The 21,200-nt window shown below is 40.3% G+C and overlaps 1 protein-coding gene across 13 annotated transcripts in view; it reads left to right on the plus strand.

Moving 5' to 3' along the window:
• Positions 1-21,200, plus strand: part of FRY (FRY microtubule binding protein) — a 349,943-nt gene that overhangs the window by 90,963 nt on the left and 237,780 nt on the right. For 6 of the 13 annotated variants that reach the window (XM_089775547.1, XM_089775550.1, XM_089775549.1 and 3 more), the window contains one exon: positions 6,832-7,389. The exons of 6 other annotated variants lie outside the window; for them this stretch is intronic. In XM_089775547.1, the coding sequence (XP_089631673.1) occupies positions 7,320-7,389 (70 nt within the window). In that variant the 5' untranslated portion in view covers positions 6,832-7,319. Of the gene's footprint in view, positions 1-6,168; positions 7,390-21,200 lie in introns of those variants that run through there. One more of the 13 variants, XM_089775548.1, reaches the window with a different exon arrangement.

Below are 21,200 nucleotides of genomic sequence, written 5' to 3' on the forward strand. Positions count from 1 at the left end.
AAGATAGATATTGCCAAATTACCTGGGGGCCGTATTAAACCGAACACGGGCCGCAATTGGCCCCTGGGCCGGACTTTGGACATGCCTGGTTTATAGGATGGACTTAGACATGTATATTGTTTGTAGTGGGTCTGGGTGAGTAGTAGAAGTTCATACCTGGCTGACTGATACTATTTCTGATTCTCAGTTAGCATGAAAAATGTTTAAAGAGACTGCAGATTCCTAACTGTGTACATCTCAGTCTGACAGGTCCAAAACAAGACACAACCAAGAAAAACAGCATTTTTAACACTCTGTCTCTTCAGAGTATTGTTTCAACATTAATTAATCTTCCGCAGCCTCCCTCTCAGGTACTATAGGTCAATTTTAATTTTATTATTATTTATTAATAGCAGCCATATTTCATAGATGAAAAGCTGAGTTATACATCACATGACTTACCCAACATGTTCATCAATTCAGTGACTGAGCCAAAGGTGTTAAAATAAATATCATAAAACAATATTTCTAGTAAAATAATTTATTGTATCCAAATCTGGTAGGAGTCTGATATAATTTTTTAAAGGTGAGTGAGTACATCTGTCTTGATTTTATGAGCATTTAAGCTCATCTCTCTTACCAAAAGAAGTTGGTCCAATAAAGGGTATTGTTACCTCACCCACCTTGTCTCTCACCATTCGTTAGTCAGCTATCTTTATTTTGCTTCTTTGCTTACATTTTTTGCAACTGAGTGGCAGTATGTTAATATTTAGTTATAAACAGAAGATAAAATGGTGCGCAAAACTCTAACTGGATTGAGATATAAAACCGAACAGAATTACTGTCACCTTAGTTTACAAGCTATCAATTGTAACCCCCTTTTTCCTCCCTGGGTTACTTGAGAGCGGGTCACACTCTCAGGTGTGTCTGGGCACCTGATGGTTTTAACATAAAAGGAGCTCCTGAGTACCCCAGTGGTGATGTTATTTAGTTGGGGAAACCCTATCCACCCCATTGCTTTTGTCCCTTGCTCATAAAGAACATATAATGGCAGTGCCTCCACCTGGCTGGCCCTATACACACTTAATGGTGTGCCTTGAAAGCCTCCAGGAATAAAATTATTCCAGCAATAGTCTGGATTTAGCTCCAGAACAACAATTACAAATAAGAAATAGTATACATCTGATAGATTACAGTAGAAAGAACAACCTTTATTTAACAGCTTAAAGAAACAGAGTTTAACAGATTAACAGTGAATAACGTTAACAAAGTATACAGAAATAATAGGAACGTATCTATCTGGCATGTACTGCCTGTTTATCACACCCCAGAGCATGCACTCCTCAGTACTCACAGTACCATATTCTTGCTTGTGTGGGCGTGCTTGAAGATTTTGCAGCTGGAGTGGATGATTCTAGTCTCCTTCTATGTGCTGGGTGCAGAGTAGTACCTAGCCACAGGTACAGCCAAAGGGCAATCAGAAGCAGCCTGCTAGATTCCAGTCCCAAAGGCACAGAATCCAAGTCTGTAGCTGCAACCTAACCGCTCCTAGACTGGCTAAAACTCCTCCACAACACCCTGGCACCTCTTTTCCAAAAACAAAGGGAAGAGTCCACAGACTGCTGAGAGTCTTTCCATACACATGGAGAGACCCAGCACCCGAACAAAGAGTCACTTCCTTCCTGGTTTCCTCCAGGGCTCATAGGAATTATAGTCTCTGGGGCTAGATTGCAGCACACAGGATCTTCCCAGAGAATAAACAAAGGCACCTTTAGTAAGAGGACTACTTTCAATATTTATGGCATAAAGACAATCATTTTGTTTTGTGCATAGGTTCAGTTTAAATCTATTTTTTGAATTTGGATTGTGGCAAGTTGAATTTCTCTTTTACTATGTAGTGGTTATGGATTCTTGTGTAAGTAAACACATTTGAATTGACTCAAATGAAATTTGTGGTGTGCATTTCAAGAGAGGACACGAACAGGCTCGCCAACCGAGGGGCAGGGGAGGGAGAAATGCCCTGGAGCCTAGTGATTCTAAAGATACTGGGGCTCCTGGCCACCACCACTGCTACTGTGGCAGTGGTGGTGTCCAGAGCACCTAAGCCCTCAAAATCACCACTGAAGCCCTAGGCGGCATGCTCCAGGTGGCACGCTCCAGGTGGCACTAAGGTGTGGCTTTGGGGAGGCCCAGTGCACACTGAGCAATGCTCGATCCTCACCCCTTTCACCTGAGGCTCTGCCCCTTTCAGGAGCACAGAGTTTACATACTGTGTTATGAACTCCAAGTTTGTTTTGTGTTCTAGTAGATTTTTAATCTGCTTTCAAAAACTGTAATGAATGAAACAGTTCTAAAAAGAATTATAGTGTAGCAAAACCTAAACACAATTGCCTTCTCCAAGTCTTTTGATTATAATTTTTAGAAGTGTGTTGTCTTTTTGTTACTGTTTTTGTCCTACAGTATATTCAAAAAAGTATAAATTTGTTATATTGGTTTAGTAGGGTGTAGTGCTATAGGGAAATGGTTAATGTGGGTTAATTTAGTTTGGAAATGAGCCTGGAGATTTTAGAAAGTAAATATATGATTCAAAATATAGACAATTGATTAATTTATCCAAAACAAATTATTATTGCGCTGTCACAGCCAACGATTCCAGCCTCTATCACTTTCTTGTCCACTTCCCACATGAGCTCCTTTTTATGCTTTCTTTTGTGCTAACCTGTATTCATAGAATTCCCTCCTAAATTAATCCATAACACCAGTATACTGGTTCTTGATCTTTCCTCAGGACCCATGCGTACCATGGATGTCTGTGATGGTATACTGACTGATAATGCTCATGCAGAGACTTTGAATAAATGAGTAGCTTAAGCATGTTTTTCAGTATTTTGAGGTTCAGGGCTGGAGTCCTGGCCTAACATCTTGCATGATTAAATCCTAGATCAGCCAAGTGCAGAGTACCAGTTTTATACTACAACAGCATATTAGTGTATATGTTTGCTAACAAATACAGACACCATAGTTTATCAGTGGTATTGAAATGAGGTAATTAAGGCCCAAAACTACAATTCCCTGCTAGCTGAGCTAAAAGTGTCATTTTGTTACTAGAAATCAAGGATCAGACTGTTTTAATTATTAGCAGCTGCCACTAGAGGGAGATGCATTCAAGTACATTAATCCAATGTTGTTATACACACACATAAAACTCACAAATCTAGTTTATACTTCATTTGTTCCAGTGGTCTACTTCACACATGGTCCTGGCAGGTAGGGTGACTGTACATCCCATTTTGGATACCCTCTTTAAGTTCTGTCCCTGATGTCCTGACTTTTTGGGCAAAAAATGGGCATCTGTCATTTTTTGACAAAAAAGTGGGTCACGCTCTGGGGATTGTGGAGGAACACTGGGGAGGCGGGAGGAAGGGAGGGGGCGTGACTTTCAGATGTGTGGAATAGGAGCCTGGATAATAAGTCTCCATTATGTCCTGCCCCTCCAGTCAGGGAGTGATGGGGTACCATTTGCTCACTCAACAGCCCAATCAGTGGGCAGCGCAGTCAGGGCCCTAATTCAAATACTTCTCCAGTTGGGCCACGGAACTGTGTTTTGTGGGCTCTGGGCTCTACTGGGAAACCAAGCTAGTAAGTGATTGAACAGGTCCTGCAGTATCCACTTGTGCCAGGGCACCAAGCTTGGCATAGCCCACACTGCAGACCCTTGCTCCTGAGTGGTCTCTGCAGTCCCTGCTCTGGCCTCATGTCCTCACCATCCTCCAAGCCCTCTCTAGCCCCTCACCCTAACATGCTTCTTTTTCTCCAGCTTGCTTCCAATAACCCACTTCTACCTCAGCTCACCAGGGACATCATTTAGAGATGGCATTTCCCCCCCACCACCACCACCAATTTTTGTATCACTGACTAGGACCAACTCCCCCATCCCATAGTCCTCCATCCTTCTGCTTCTTTCTCCTCTCCCTATAGCACCCAGGAGTTGCTTCACCCCCACCAAAATCTGAAATGGCAGCCCTGTCTCCTGGTGTTCCCTCATTTCCTCAGGGCTGCTCTCTAGAGTTTCCTAGGTCCTTCCCCCTGGAGCCTCCTTTCTGCACCTCTGCTATTTCAGCTCCTAGGGGGCATCATACTGCTAAAATGCATCGTAGTCTCATAGCTTCACCTCCTGGTTACAAGCCCCAAAGTACGTTCTCCCACTTTGCTTTGCTGTCCAGATCCCAGCCCAGACCAATTCTTCTTCCCTCTTTCCCCCCATCTCCATTACTTGGATCTATTGGGGGAATAGAGGAATGTTTGTGGGGAGCATGAGAAATGAGTAGTGATGCCAGGCACTTCAAAACAGCCCGTGCATATTCTACTTTCAGGTTAGGGAAGAAGTATAGTCACCGTATTGAGAGGTCTTCCCTACTTCTTGTGTTTAGCCTCAAATTGCACTTTCTTTGTGTTCAAAATGTAAAATTCTTGGCACCACATCATTCCCTCCACATTAAAGCTAAAATGAGCTTTAGAGAATGCATCTGATTGGGCTCCAGGCCTATGCCATTCTCATAGATACATTTAAGTAGATCTGTTATAAGAATTCCTGTTAAATATTGCTCAGAATATACAGTTCTTACGTGCACACATCGCTCTTTATCATAAACAGTAATCATAAAGATACTGTGCATTTTTTCCATTCTTGTTTTTAATTGGGTAATTGTTTTAAATTTTACTTTCAAAAGTTTACTAGAACAGCTGTTTATGGCAATCACAATAGTCTGTGCATAGACTTAGTACTGACCATGAGATCACTAATTTTCATGTAAGGCTGGTTGTCTAAGCCTCCAGTAGGCTCAAGGCCATTTCTGCTGTTGGTACTCTTGCAGATGGTGGAGTTGGTCCCTTTGCCCAAGACTCCTGGATATCTGCTGTGTGAAAGTCCTGGAGAGTGCAGGGAGTAGACAAGATGGCAGGAGGATAGTGGTTTGGCTTGAATGCAGTTGTACATGACGGAAGTGCTACAAACTACTGTGATAGTAGAAAAAGGGAATTTATCAGGGGAGATGTGTGAAAATACTCACATGCTTGATCTTTTATTTAATTTTTATGATAAAAATGTTATGTTAGGACTCTTTATTTTAATCTTACATGTACTAATATCCAGATTATCCTAGACAAAAACATGCACATCATTATTGATATATTGTAAATACATAGGGCTCTAAAATCAACCATAAATAGTTCTTTTACATCTCAGGATTCTGTGTATTGTGCTAGCCTGCTTTTCAGCTACTGAAATGCATAATTAATAAGATTCTGAGATATCAGAAATTAATTAATGTGAAAGAAAGCAGATCCTATGGAGGTTTCTTTCAGTTCTGAAGTAGAATGCTGCCATTTCAGCTAGTTACAGCTGGCTTAGGAATGTTTCCAAGATATTGCCAAAAATGTGCTGTTATCTCTAGGTCGTCTGTTTATATTGAAAAAACATTTAGATACGACCAAAATAAATTTAAAAACGTCTTCAGACTGTTCATATTTCAAATTGCTTTAATAATAAGATTCAGTATGATTTTAACTGGAGATACCCGATATATTTTTCTTGTAAGTAACTTGATCAGAAGTTGAACTCTGGTGTGATTGTTAATTGAATGGATTGTGCTATTTGAAGCATCATTGATAACAGAATAAATATCAACTAACACTAAATAAATCTGATTTTAACAAAGAGGTAAAATGAAGTAATGGGATAGTTGTTTCTTTGGTGGATTTTTTTTTATCAGATGGATGAGTTTGTAAATATTCCTTTCTTAATTGAGAAAGCTCAACAATGTCTAGAATCGTAACTATAGTTCATTCATCTTTGTAAAACTATTTTCTTGCGACAGTTACAATTTTAAAAGGTCCTTCTCTACTGTATGTGTATTTTTGCATTTGATGAATAAAGTATAAGTTCTAGAACGATGATTTTGTTGTTGACTACCCCCCTCCAATATTCTATGTATTTTATTAAACAATTCAGTGTAATTATACATTTTTAGAGAAAAGCAATCTGATAAAATGCGTATTCCTAGGAATTTAAATCTGAAGATAAAATTTGCTATATACTTGAACTAGATTTCTTAAAATCTGATTATTCACAATGTCATTGTACGAATCCACTACAAAGAGGCTATATGTCTGTTTAAATATTATAGAACAGCATGGTATTTTTTCTGGTAGGTGAGAGAAGAAATAATGTAAAACCAAGCAAACTGAAATCAAGAAACATGATACCGAGAACTGAGGATGGAAAAAACTCATTGGAAAATTGATACTTCTTTATTATTAGTAAATTGTGCATATAGCGGTATTGTGATTATTAGAACATTTTAAGATACAAGGTAAATTGTAGCTAGAAAATGTAGAGGGTGAAATAAGCAACTACTGCCCATTTTATTTTGCAATATGAATTCAGCTTACTGTCTCTCATCTTATAAAAGTCTAACTCAACACAAAATGACATCAAACTGAGATCCTTCTTTATCTGTGAAAGAAGAGAACAAACAGCCATTTAAATGCTTGGTTGTTGATGCTCAGCAAGTGCTTCCCTTCTGCAACTGGGCTGACTGATAGGCTTTTTTGAAACGTCACTGCAATCAGATATATGGGTGCAGCTTTGCTTTACCGCAGCATGATGCAGTTGTGTCTAATACAGCGTGTTGTTCTTGGAAACAGACTGAGGGGAAGCAGCTGGCCAGAACACATATACAATGCTCATTAGAGGTTTTTCTAAAAAGAAAATAACAGAACCTGTGAAATTCCTTCAGCTGCAGAAGAGACATTCTCAGAAAGGTTTCAAGTTGATACTCTGTTTGCTTGCAGGAGGAGGTGCATATATTCAGTCTATCAGTCTCTAATGGAAAAAGGCTTCAAACAGGCAGATTGCATGCTATTAGAAGGCCAGCTCAAACACTCTTCAAGGAGACATTCTAACTGTTTATCCAACTGCTGCGTTGGTACAGTACATGCATTAAACGGAGCCTATGGAGAACCTGCAGAAATGTGGTTCATTGTGGAATGAAGAAAATGAAAGCTCCTATTGAATGCCTGCAGGGTGAAAAAAATACAGCAAATAAAGCTAAGTACCAGCCCTGAAGGAGGAGCAGAGGACAAGCATCTCATGGCGTGTTGTTGTTGTTGTTGTATTAAATGAGGGCTTACCTACCACGGAAGAAGTTGATCTGCAGAGACTTCATTTCCTCTTCTGACCTCTCGTTTACATCACTAACTGGTGACAGTTACATCTACATATATAGTACCTGCCACTTCAACTGCTCAGAATTATAGAAGCCTCTTTGTATGCAGCAGACATGGCTAGCCAGCAGGATTCAGGCTTCTTTGAAATCAGTATCAAATATTTACTGAAATCCTGGAGCAATAGTGAGTAGCAGAAGAGCAATCTTTTAATATTGTACATTGCTTGGTAAATAGTAAGCATAACCTAAATAAATATGTATGTTTGTGTTATTGGTGAAACAAATATTTTTTGCTTCCATCTTATATAAAAATCAAAAGATTTAAATATCTTTCATTAACTGTAAATCTGGCAATGAAATTATACTAGATTTTGCTTCATTGATTTCTCAAGTTAGGCTGCTTACAGGTTTTTTGGAATGGAATAGTGGTAGGTACATTAAAGTAGAATTTCCAGCCTCGATGTATTTGTTTGTTTTTGTTCATGCTTTATCTAAATATTTTAAGTGCTGTTTAATCAGAGAAATGTGGCATTGTTATGAAGCACTTTGTATTTATTCTTGCATCATGTGAACAAAAAATGCACTGCTTATGTTCCAGATCTGCAAGTCATCACTGTAATATTGTAAAAACCCCAACAAAATATGAATTAGGTATTTACAGCTTTGTTTCCCCCCCTTTCCTTTAAACTTTAAATTCACTCTTTGGAAACAGTATCAAGAAATTATTTGGATGCATATCTAATGTAAACTGAGGCTTTATAAATTGTAAACAAATGGGATTATAGTCTTTCCTAATTATTTCTCTGTCACAATGCTAACATCTTATCTCTATGTATATCAATCAATCTTATTTTTCAGGAATGCATTGTAATATAATAACGTAGGATGATGTATAAGATCTCAAAGTAGAGACAATAGTTGTAAATAGAGTCACATTAGAGTCAGGCCTCTAGATTCTTAGTTGGGTTACAGATTTAATTTTTATTTAAAATATAGAGGTATGTTAGTTATATTCTGTTTTCACTTTAGCACCCATTAATAGTGGCAGACTCAATGTATTAACAATTTTTAAAATATAGAACAGAGTCTCTCTGGAAAAATCCAGTTTGGATCCATTACTGCATATGTAACCATCATCCCAAAATCTATAATTAAAACAGTTCCTGAATACACTGGTGTGTCACATTTTTATAGTATATAAAATTATATTTTGCAGATATTATTCGTGCCTGGCATACATCTGATAACCTATTAAGAAAGGAAAAAATCCCAAAAACTAAATGTGTGTTGTACTAGGATATCCATCTCTATATGATATCCATAGAAACTATGTTTATTTCCAGGTCAAGTTCAACTATAGTATATATTAACAGGGTTTGTCTGAATCAGTTTTTCTATCACAAGTGTAAATCCACTAGAGAATACTACTGTAACCTAAACAGCATTTCTTGATTTGCTATATAATTCTAAACCATTTTGCACATATTCACTACAGTTTAAATCCATGACAATAAGAATTAGACTATGAATTTATTATTATTTTGCTTTTGAACTATTGACTAAAGAAAACATAATAATGTGTTGTAACAATAGATATCATAAGTAATTACAGCTAGTGTTAATGAAAGTAAAGAAAAAATAAATCATTTTGATGGGAGGGAAATTGTCATAAATGAATCCGGTTTCTATTTTAATATATTAATAACAGTGGACAGGTGATATTAGCTCTTACATTTTTAATCAAAAGAGGTAATACTATAACATTGTCACAGTATTATGAAGTTGAATATAACTTTTTAAATTTCTAATTAACCGATGCCACTGATATTTTTTTCTAGGAAAATATCTAGAAATAACTAATGCATTCCTAAACTGAAATTAGAAGTCCTTAAAATAAATTCTGTATTATTCTTTGTTTTAGAAAAATGAAATTTATATATATAGTATCACTCTTTCTGACAGTCCTTCACAGATAAATGTGTTCTCTATTTTCCTTGGATTAAACATTAAGAGGAAATCCAGTTAATCCAGTTATATTTAAAGTTGTTGCCAGACTACTTGCAGTCTAAAAGACTGTTTATGACATTGTATATATTTTCTGTGGTTGAACAATAAAATATTTGATTAGAAAATGCTGGGGAATTCAAAAGACTGGGGGTGCTATTAAACTCTGTGTTTCAACCCCCTGCTTGAAAATTTACTGCTGCGGTTCCACATGCATGCACAGGAATGTGTTTTCAGAATAAGAAGTGATGTGTGTGTGTCTGTATACATGAGCATAGAATCAAGTTGTGTGTTATGCTAATTTTTTTGCTCAAAAGAAATACTTCTGAAAATAGTATTTCAAAAGAAAGAGTAACTAAAAGGCTCTGCTAGGTAATGTATCAAAATGGTGGTAATAGTAAAGACCCTATTAATAAAAGTTTCTGTAAACTGGCATTTTATTGAAACTACAGCCATAGATATTGGTTGTCCTTCTTGAGATTTATCAGTCTAATGAAACCAGTCATTCCCGCTGAAGTATATTAAGATTTATACAGAGCATGAGCTTTTTCTTGGACTGTTGAGTGCACAGTTACCCATTCTGTTTCATGGGATGCTGTAAATGCCCAACTTTGATATCTAAGGTCTTCTGAAATGCAATACTACTTTATACTTTCATGAAGCAGCAAAACGGAATTCCTACCTGGCATTCCAGAGCGCTTGCTGAGTGGCCCAGCTGTGTGTCATGCTCACTGGCTCACCATGGTCATGTCTGAGCTAGAGAACCAGCTAATATTTATTTTAGGTGTTTTTTGTGCATTCACAATATTTATGCTCAGCATGGCAGTAGCATGTTATGGATGGGTATATATGGCTGCTTTTTGGAGCAGCAAAACAATGCATTCAGCTCGAATCATCCAACATGTTGACTCTTTTGCATTCTCCCATATGTGGCTCTAATGATTAAAGGCATAATTTTTCTCTAAATATGTTAATGAAAGCCTGCATTGGAAATAAAGCTGGCAAATATTCGTATAACTTGGCAGATATGTAGAATCACAGTGTTTCCATTTGCCACTTTTCACATATAGGAACAGCTGTAGATCATAAAAGTAGTATATATTATTTTAGAAAACTATATTAATAAAAATACAAAGGGCCAGATACTGATGCCTCCTACTCATGTTGAATAGTTCCATTGAAATAAGTGGGACTGGCCCCTTGGACTAAAATACTAAATGTGAAAAAAGTGTCAGAAAATCATTCTTCGATTTATTTTGTGGTCCTGTCCCAAACCCAGTGCAAAGAATATGAGTAACTAAAAGGTTCAATATTTTAGGCTGGTTAGTAAATAGAATAATTGTTTTTAAATGGTTGTTACATCTTGGAATTATTCTTATCTTCTTTATATCTTTTCAGAATAATAAATCTGTAGATAAGGGATTTTTTATTATCCATGGGAAATGTACAATGTTAAATATCCAAACCCAAATTCATGTATATTTATTTTCTATATTAAGCTAGCTAACAAATCAGTGTTTTCTTTCTTTCCTTCTCTGTAAGAGATTCAATACAGTAAAAGTATACAGCTTCCTTCCGCTCTCCAAAATTCAAATATTATGTGAGCTGGTACAGATTCTTTTGTAATGATTTCCAGTTGATTTATATATATATTTATATATAGCTAGATGGATGGATATATATATATATATATATATATATATATATTTATTTTAAGATGACTTTTATGGATTATAATACAATTGATGGGACTTATTTTCCATAGCAAACATTTTGGTTCTTTCTATTGTTTTTCATAGAATTGATTGAGCATTTATAGTTGTTTCATCACATCTTTAGGAACAATGATACTTGCTTTCCATGCAGTATGATTTTGGAATTCTGTGCTTTTGTATATTAGAGTCTTATCTATATACATGCATTTAATTTTAATTCAGATGAAGAGCTTACTTGTTCAAAGTTGAATGTAATTATTTTTTGCTACATTTTGTGATACATAGGAAGTGAAAGGTGTGTGTGTATAAATAAATGAATGGGAATGTTCTTAATGCTTAGTCTGAATGCTGTGTGTATGCCACAGTTTCCCTTTATATTACTCAAGGATCTAGGTTGTAGAACAAGGGTGTGTGATCATTGCAGAAATCCCAAGAGGGCAGGGGTAACTGATGTCACACAGATGGCATGCTCTGTTTCCTGGCAATTGATGTATCAGGCCCTTCTCTGCAAGAATCAGCTGGAAGTGTTAAAAAAACAAAGTGAGAAGTGAAGGTCAGCTGACCAGTTTGCTGGGGAAAGAGTGGAAGGAGGCACAGCAGGTCATGTGACCAAGGCTGGGCTGCTGGGAGCTGGTCAGTCTCCTGGTTTAGGACTGGGGGACAGAACTCTGGGCTCTGGGTTTCCCCCCCTCAAGATGGACTTTGCTGAATGTTTCTAATTTCTGTACTAACAAGATCTGTTATGTGCTGTGGTCCTGAGGATTAATAAACCCTTCAATTTTACAAGGTGGTTGAGAGTCACTGCTGACTGTGGAGGAGGGGTGCCTGGCCCCTTTGGGTCTAAGGCTTCTCTTGATGTGCCTTCCAGGTGGACTCACTGCAGCAAGTTCATAGTGTGAACAAAAGTGCTCTATACTCCGAGGTCACACCCAGGAAGCACTGGAGCCAAGAAGGTTTGTCCTGGTGAAAGCTGGCTCCCTGCATGTACTGGGAGCCTGTGTGTAACTGTGATCGTTAACCCATGAACCTAGGCTCATTGGTTAACCATGCATATGGTTACCCTTTCACATCCCTGTTCTGGCTTTATACAGAATCTTTAATTTTTTTGTTTAACTGGTTTTAGAAAGTGTGTGTGTGTGGGGGGGGGGGGGGAATTATTATTTTTGTGAGAATTCTTTGAAAGTATAGAAGGTGGGTTATAATTTTTGTTAAAGAAGTGATAGGCGATACTGTCTGATACAGCTTTCTACAAGCATCTTCAGTAAAATCATGGCCCCATGGAAATAAATTTCCTTTTGAGAAAACTTCCTTTTACTTCAATGGCCCAGGATTTCATAGCTAATTTTCAAAAAGTAGATAGACTAGGAATATTTGAAGAATGTTTGCAGTCCTTGGTGTATTTTCATAACTGTACTTAAAATTACTTTAATGAAAGGTAAAATACTTTGTGCTGCTGCCAGTATTCTGTTTTGACTGGTCTATCTGTGTAATGCCTGGTTTTATTTATTTATTTATTTAAAAATCAAATTATGTATTGTTAAGATGCAACACTTTCTTTATTGCATTAAAATATGGCAGAATATTCTATGATAGTATAGGTTCAGTTACTTTTATAATACATTGAATAAGATGCAATATTTGTACTAAAGTGATAATATGCAAAACAGTTTAGATGTTTCAAAAAATATCCCATGTCTAATAGTGAAGCATGTTTTTCAGAAAGCATATCTGACTTTTTGATTAGTTGAAATATTATCTCATTTAATGTAATCTTTCTATTTTGGGCATGTTTAATGTACCCACCAGGGTTCCCTCTTAAGATTTTCCATCCGTGAGCAGAGTGACTTTTTGTCTTGTGCACCAATATTGAGGTCTTGTAAGGTTGTTCGGATGTGTGCCACCATAGCATCCAAGTTATTAACATATATTCTATATTATTTTAAAATGTTATGGAGAAAGAATGCTAAAACAAGGGATAATTAACAAGGTGCATGACTTTAAATGTTTAATATGAAGTCAAATAAAAAGAAAATTAATACTGCAAAATTTTCAGTAGTCAACTTCCTCTATTTATAGCCCTCTCCCAGACCCTACCGCAGCTGGACTAAATGATCTCCCTTCCAGTCCTATGATTCTATGATTACTGTCAAAATTCAAAACACCAAAAGGATGTAGGAGGGTTTGCTAGCAATATCAGAACTATGAGATCCAGCAGAAAAGTCTGAACTACAGCATATTTCAGCTTTTATTAGGATACCCAGGCATGAGCACAGTGCATCAGTGCAAGGATGCTGAAAGAGTGAAAGATGTATCTAAGCCCCCTTGTGTATTTTCCATGTTGCCAGAAGCAAGTTCAGCTGTTGTTGTATGTTGGATTAGCCTCAAGGCTGTTCTAAGTCTGCACTGCCCACAGTTCTATATAAGTCATAGAAGGCCAAAAGTAAGCACGATGCAGCACTGCTCTTGTTTTCCTCCAGAGTACCCCTATCCTGGGAGCTTTAGGGCGTGGAGGGGCACCAAAGAATCATTTCATTGGCTCTAAGCAAGATAGGGAGTCCCCTATCTACACTGGGGGTAATACCCAAGTAGAGAAGTGAGAGCACTGCCTTTAGGGTACCTTTGTGCCACTGGAGTATAAAATGGCCACACTGCATAATGCTGCACAAATGGTATGGACACCCACTGGCACAGCCAGGCAAAATCGGGGGCAGGGTGCTCTTTTCGCTTCTTTTCAATGGTGGCGGAAGCTAAAAGAGCCACATGGTGGGCAGTGGCTGCTGCGGGAGTCAACATTGCTCCACCCCTACTGGCTGGGTCCCTGCACTGGTTACCTGCTCTCCCCCCAAGTGTCTGGGCCGTGTTGTTGCTGTCTGCACAGGGCGGCAGAGCAGCAGCAGGACAAGTGGCTGGCAGTGTGGTGCGGGCTGCAGCGGGCCCAGGTGCTGGGGTGGTGAGCCCACAGTGACCCCAGAGCACTGAAAAATGCTACAATCTGCCTTCCCGTTGGGAAGACTCCCCTCTCCCCAGGCACCAGGGAAAGGTGACTCACCCCAGGGCTGGGGTGAAGGCCTAGTGTCTCCAGTGCCACTTGCGCCTACTTCCTCTCCTGCTCACCTCCACCAGCGATGATGGCAGATGAATGGCAATCTGATCTCCTGCCGCAGCAGCCACTGTTGCAGCTGCTCCCTGGCATCCCCATCCTGCACCATGGGCCTGGCCGCTGAAGCAGTCACCGCCCACCATGTGGCTTCAGCTCCAGCTGCCAGAGCTGCTGCTGCCCAACACTCGGCTCCAGCCCGGCCCTAGCTGTTGGAGCAGCCACCGCCTACCACGCGCCCCATCCTAGCTGCAGCTCCAGCCCAGGGGAAGGTCTGAAGCTAGGGCCAGGGCCAGGAGATGGCTGCCCAGCTGCTCCTGGAGCAGGGCTGCCACCTGCCATGCAGCCCTGCCCTAGAGAGGCTGAGCAGCTACTGAGGATGCTAACCTCTGAGCAGCCATCCTCTGCTGAGGATGTGGGTGGGACTCAAATTCTTGGTGCGTGCCTGCTCAGGCACGCACCTTAGAAGGAACTTAGCTCATCACTATATTTTAAACTCCTGGTGTTTTTATATATACAGGCAGTACCCGGGTTACGTACAAGATAGGGACTGTAGGTTTGTTCTTAAGTTGAATCTGTATGTAAGTCGGAACTGGTGTCAGCCGCTGCTGAAACTGATCAGTTTCAACCGCGGCTGAATCTGGACGCCAGTTCTGACTTACATACAGATTCAACTTAAGAAACCCAGGCGTCCCCAAGTCAGCTGCTGCTGAAACTGATCAGCGGCTGATTCCAGGAAGCCTGGGGCAGAGCAACTCTGCCTCGGGCTTCCTGTAGTCAGCCGCTGGTCAGTTTCAGCAGCGGCTGACTTGGGGACGCCTGGGGCAGAGCAGCTGGGGTGCTGCCGGGTTGGTCTGGAGCGGCGCTGCGGGACCAACCTGGCAGCCCCCAGCTGCTCTACCCCAGGGGTAGGCAAGAAAAGCACTAGCTGCACCCTCCCCCCAGCAGACCAGGGAGACGGGGGTGGCGGGACCGCCCAAGTCCTCCACGGCTTTGCTCCGTCTCCCTGGTCTGCTGACCTGGGAGACGGGGAGCAAAGCCGCGGAGCAGGCCCGCAGGGGGACAGCTCAAGCGCGCCCAGGCTGTCCCGCTGCGGGCGTGCTCCAAGGCTTTGCTCCCCGTCTCCCTGCAGACCAGGGGGATGGGGAGCAGCTTTTCTCCCCCCGGAGGATGGGGGCGGCGAACCGCGGAACATCTGGGCGTCCTGCCGCTCCCGTTCTCCGGGGCGAGAAAAGCCCCGTTCGTAACTGCAGATCCGACATAAGTCGGATCCGCGTAACTCGGGGACTGCCTGTATTTGCTTTGTGGACAATTCACATGTCACTCTAATCACACTGGTTGGCCACTTTTGTTTTCTTTATTCTTTTTGTTAGTGAATTTGGTGTTCTAAAAGGTATTACATTGGTGATCTTTGAAACTGAATCCCTATATTTAACCACAGAATGAGTAGGGTGAACATCCTCATGTTGGCTGGGAATACCCACATCTCAAAGGACCACTTCAGGCTATGACAGGAAAGTTTAGTCACTGTGCTCATTTCATCCTCAGCTCCTCTGTTGAATGTGCCAGCCATTATATGGTATTTTTTGTCTCGTGGACTGAAACTGCAGTGTCACTTCATATAGGCAATTAAATAGCTGAAAGTTAATAACTTCTTTTGGTCACACTGGATCTGAGCTGGATTTGAGTTAAGAACCTGTAACGTGAATGCCCCTATATATGTTTTTCTGAGTCATTCAGTCCTCCTCTTATATTTTTCCACCAGACAAATGATTAATAGAATATTTAAAACTCAGAGCAGCTATCAGTTAAGTATTGTAAAGTTTCATATTTTTATCTTTTTACAATTTTAAAGGATATTAATATAGACACATGGTACTGAAGTCTGTCTATCTCTTTTCATCTTGAAAAGTCACTGTTCTCCAAAGATATTGGTTATAAAAAGAATCTTCTCTTTGGAAGTTAAGTGTTCAGAGGTCTGTTTATGGAGCCTCTCCCTAGAGAACATGCGCTTCCCTGCTAGAGTTTTACAGCGTCAGCAGGTTTTAATTCTCACATAAGTGAGAACTTTCATCTACACAAGTGAAACTGACACTTCCTTCTGCTTTTGCTGCTGTTGTCGGTTGACTCGAAAAAAGTTTAGAAAAGGGCAACTAAAATGATTCGGGGTATGGAGTGCCTGCCATATGAGGAGAGATTAGTAAGACTGGGACTTTTCAGCTTGGAAAAGAGACAACTGAGGATGATATTATAGAAGTCTATAAAATCATGACTAGTGTGGAGAAATTGAATAAAGAAGAGTTATTTACTCCTCATAATACAAGAATTAGTGGTCGTCAAATGATATGAATAAGTAGCAGGTTTAAAACAAAAGGAAGTACCTCACACAATGCACAGTCAATCTGTGGAACTCTTTGTCAGAGGATGTTGTGGCAGCCAAGACTATAATAGGGTTCAAAAAAGAGCTGGAAAAATTCATGCAGGATATACCGGTCAATGGCTATTAGTCAGGATGGTCAGGGATGGTGTCTCTTGCCTCAGTTTGTCAGAGGCTGGGAATGGGTGACAGAGAGTGGATCACTTGATGATTACCTGTTCTGTTCATTCCCTCTGACGCACCACTGTCAGAAGACAGAATACTGGGCTAGATGGACTTTAGGTCTGACAGAGTATGGCCATTCTTATGTTCTCATGTCCTTCACCTGCGGATATTTTCTTATTACACAACCCTACTGTTGCTAGCAGGTTCTTAATTTACCTTTTGATGGGGGGGTAGAATAAGTGGAGGTTTGACTTTTTTTTTTTTTTGTCTGAAATGGGTTGTTTTGTAAATGCATATAAAAAGAAACAGTGCTACAGGGTTAAGTGCAGAAATGGGCAGTATTTATGCTGCCTTGAGGAAGATCATAACATGGTATGAGATGTGCCCTAGCCTCAAGATGTAAGAGTCCTGGGTAGGTTTCTTATGTCAGTACCAGCTTTCCTATGTTTCCAAGTGCAAGTCCATCATTAAAGGAGGTAGTCCTCAAAATAAATTGAGCATAGGGTAGTTCCTGTGGAGGACTAAGAATACCAGCATTTAAATGTGGATAAGTGTGGGTCTAGCCTAATAGGTCCAAAAGTGATAAAATGACATTGATGGAACAATCCTCATTGTTCCAAGATGAGGGAATTTCTTGATGCATTCAAGGTCATGATACAGTACCCTCATGGTTCTTCACTTAAGATCTGATATACTGGAGTCTTCCTCAAACCTTGTGTTTGACCATGCACTGTTGCTGGATCATCTTTCTTTTCTTTATATGCTTTAAATGTATGTATGTATATATGCCTTAAACTCCAGAACTACCAGTGTCTTCTGTTCACACAAGACCCTTTAATTCATTTATTTAAAGGTAAAAGTGGTGGGTTATGACAGTGTGGTTGGACCAATATTGGCTGTGTGACTTGCTCTCACTTACTTAATGATTATAAAGATATTTTGCCATGGGGGCTGCTTAGAACTCCATGTACCATGAATCCACTTCTTATGCTTGTTCCCAGAAGTCAGTGATGTTGATGCATTTGGTGTCAGAGGAACTTCTAAGAGGTTCATTGTTGTCTGCTCCAAGTCTCTTGACATATTCTGGTGTGATGCTGGAATCATTTTAACTAGCAAGGTCACCTCTCTGTTTTCCCCAGAGACAGATTTTGGGCTGCAGGAGGCTAGTCTGAAGACCTTTCCTAGATCCATTCTCTAGATTTTGCAGATACATCACCAGGACCAGATGACTCATTGGAAACTCCATTGAGTTCTGTGGACACAAATAAGGAGATCATGCAAAATGTTATTTGATCCCTAGACTAGGAGGCTCATTTTAAGATAAATGCTCTGAAAACACTGTGGCTGTGTCTACACTGGCATGAATTTCCGGAAATGCTTAAAACAGAATAGTTTTCGTTATAAGTATTTCTGGAAAAAGAGCGTCTACATTGGCAGGCTGCTTTTCCGGAAAAGCCCTTTTTCCGGAAAAGCATCTGTGGCCAATGTAGACGCGCTTTTCCGGAAAAGAGCCCCGATCGTCATTTTCACGATCGGGGCTTTTTTCCGGAAAAGACTACTGGGCTGTCTACACTGGCCCTTTTCCGGAACAGTGTTCCGGAATAAGGACTTATGCCCGAGCGGGAGCAGCGTAGCTTTTCCAGAATAGCAGCTGATTTTGTACAGTAGAGCATCGTTGCTTTTCTGGAAATTCAAGGGCCAGTGTAGACAGCTCGCAGCTTATTCCGGAAAAGCGGCTGATTTTCCGGAATAAGTGGCCCAGTGTAGACACAGCCTGTAGGTTTTTAGCAATCATTATCTCTAATAGTAGCATTGATTTATACAACTATTTGGGATATTCTGGTTCATAGTAGCTAGGGGCAAAATCTAGCCTTGTGTACTGAGGAGTTGTTGTGAGTTAGAAATAATCCCACAAAACAGTACTGATTTCCACTTACTTGCCAAGAAGAGAGAATATGATACTGCTTGATTATAACTGCTGATTATGGAGTTGCTGAGGGTTTTATTATTAATTTGAATATTATAAAAATTAGTGAAACTACCTCACACTGAGACTAGATGCTTTGTTGAATTATTGTGCATTCAGAAATAAGTACATAAGGGGAACTTGACATATCATAGATTCCTGCCAAAACTCGTGTATTGTGGTAGTTTCACTATAATTATGCGATCATTTTTCTAATATATTTCTCATTATCTTAGCCATTCAGACATAGTGTTTTTCTATGAGTTTGATATAAAAAGAGTCTCATATCTTATGCAGAACAAATTAAGCCTGTAAGAACATCCATCCAGATTTTTTTTCTTTTGAAACTAATTCCCTTGGTTGAATAGAATCGTATTTAAGAAACTTGCAAAGCAGACATGTAGGGTTCTCTGCATTTATTCACAAGGCATTATTGCTTGTCTTTGGAATCAAAATACGGCTCTAGGTTTGGTCTATCAGTACTGCCGAATTTTTTTCTGGATTGAAGATAGCTCAACTGTCCTCTTTTCTAGGCTCTGTTTTTTCAGGATGCTTGCAAATGTGTTTTGTTGTATCTTCAGAGATTGCATAATCCCTTTATATTTAAAAATCGTGCTATGTACTTGTAATGGTGCACTTACAGCCAGAAAAATAATTCTTCTAAAGTGCTTTCTGTTTGATTGCTTTACAAGCATTCCTTCAGTTAGCATCATAACACTTCCTTCTTTGATAAACATGTTATCTCCATAGGTTTGTTATTTCAGATAGGCAAACTGAGACGTTAGTGATGTACATGGGATCTCAGAAGAAGTCCAAGGCCAAGATGGAAATAGAACTCTGTCTTTTGCCTTAACAATGGGAACCATTCTTCCTCCATATTGACTGTAACCAATTCATTGTGTTCTTCTGGTTATTATTTATAACAAGATTGTTAATTGGCATTAATTAGCAATTTTTCTGAAGATGTTATAATGATACTTTTGGGGAACATATTAGGGATGTTAAGGACTAGTCGCCTATCTGATCAGGAAATACTTATCGGATAGTCAACAAGATAGTCAACTAGTCGCTTGCTCCCTCACTGGCTCTATCAGAGGCATCAACGGGGGAACTGTGGGGGGTGTACTTCAAAGCGACAGTTCCACACAGAGCCTGGGGTCAGCTGGAATATGCAGCTTACCCCAGGCTCCGTGTGGTGCTGCCACTTTAAAACACTGCCAGAGTGTTTCAAAAGGACAGCGCCACATAGAGCTTGGGATCAGCTGTGTGGCACTGCTGCTTTGAAATGCTGCTACAGCATTTCAAAGTGGCAGCACTGCATGGAGCCCAGGGTCGGGGGAGTTCCCAGCTGATTCTGGGCTCCGTACAGCGCTGCCCCTTTGAAATGTCATGGCGGTGTTTCAAAGGGGCAGCGCTGCCCTATCGACTAATCAAATAGTCAATGCAAAAATGCATCGACTATTTGATTAGTGAATTACACACCACTTAATATCCTTAATACATCTAGCAAATAATCTCACCACATTCTAGAGCAGAGGGGAGAATTGAGATAGGGGCTCTGGCTGGGGCCAAGGTAAGGGGTTGGGAATAAGAAGGGGAGGGGTGGGCTCCAGGAGTAAATTTGGGTGCTGGAGGAGACTCTGGGCTGGGGCAGTGGGTTGAGATGTAAGAAGGGGAATGGGGTCCTAGCTGTGCTAACTGCAGCTCCCAAGAAGTGGGTGTCAGGTCCTTGCATCCCCTAGGCACATGGGAGGCCAGGGAGTCTCCGCACACTGTCCATATACCTGCAGGTAACACCGCTGCAGCTCAGATTGGTCATGAGAGCTGTGGAGCCAGCACTTGGGGAGGGGCAGTGAAGAAACCCTCCCTATCCCATTCTCTGCCCTAGGGTCTGCAGGGACCTGGTGGATGCTTCAGGACCAGATGGAGCAAGGGATGATAAGGATGGAGCAAGGGATGATACCTTAGCCTGGGGCCCCTGCTGCACTGCCAACCAGACTTTTAACAGCCTGGTCAGTAGTGTTGACCAGAGCCATCAGCGTCTTTTTTCAACCAGGCATTTGGTTGAAAAGCAGGTGCTTGGCAAACCTAAAAAGTTTCCATGAGGGAAGATTTGGACTGAATTATCAAAAAATATTTCCTGACATGGAGATATATTAGGTTGTGGAATTATCTCTATAATTAGAAAAATGAGGAGTACAGGATCTGCCGGAAAAGCCCCCGCTGTCGACAGAAATGCGGCAGAACCATGGCAGAACCGTGGCTACACTTTACTTTTACTTTCGACACTGAGCCTGATCAGTACAGCGTCAGAACGTGAGAATGCAAATGAAGCCCGGGATATTTAAATCTCGGACTCGTTTGCACTTCCGAAGTGCTTGATTTGCATCCCTCTGTCGGCAGAGGGATGCAGTCTAGACACAGCCTTACTGTAATACTTTCTCGTTACAAAAAAGGGTCTCATCCTACAAGGTGATGAGCTCCCACAACTCCAGTTGATTTAAATCAGATATTTTGTGGAATTGTGCCTAAAGAGAGGAGCAATTGATTCTACATTTCTACATGATGATATTTACACAAAGTTGTTCACGTGCTTTGGACTTCATAGATCTTGCTACGTAGCTAGTTCATGTGCTGAACCTTTTTTAATGTTGTTTGTAAATGTCTCAAA

The sequence above is a fragment of the Pelodiscus sinensis genome, chromosome 1, assembly GCF_052426305.1.
Source record: "Pelodiscus sinensis isolate ZL-2025 chromosome 1, ASM5242630v1, whole genome shotgun sequence".
Lineage (NCBI taxonomy): Eukaryota > Metazoa > Chordata > Testudines > Trionychidae > Pelodiscus > Pelodiscus sinensis.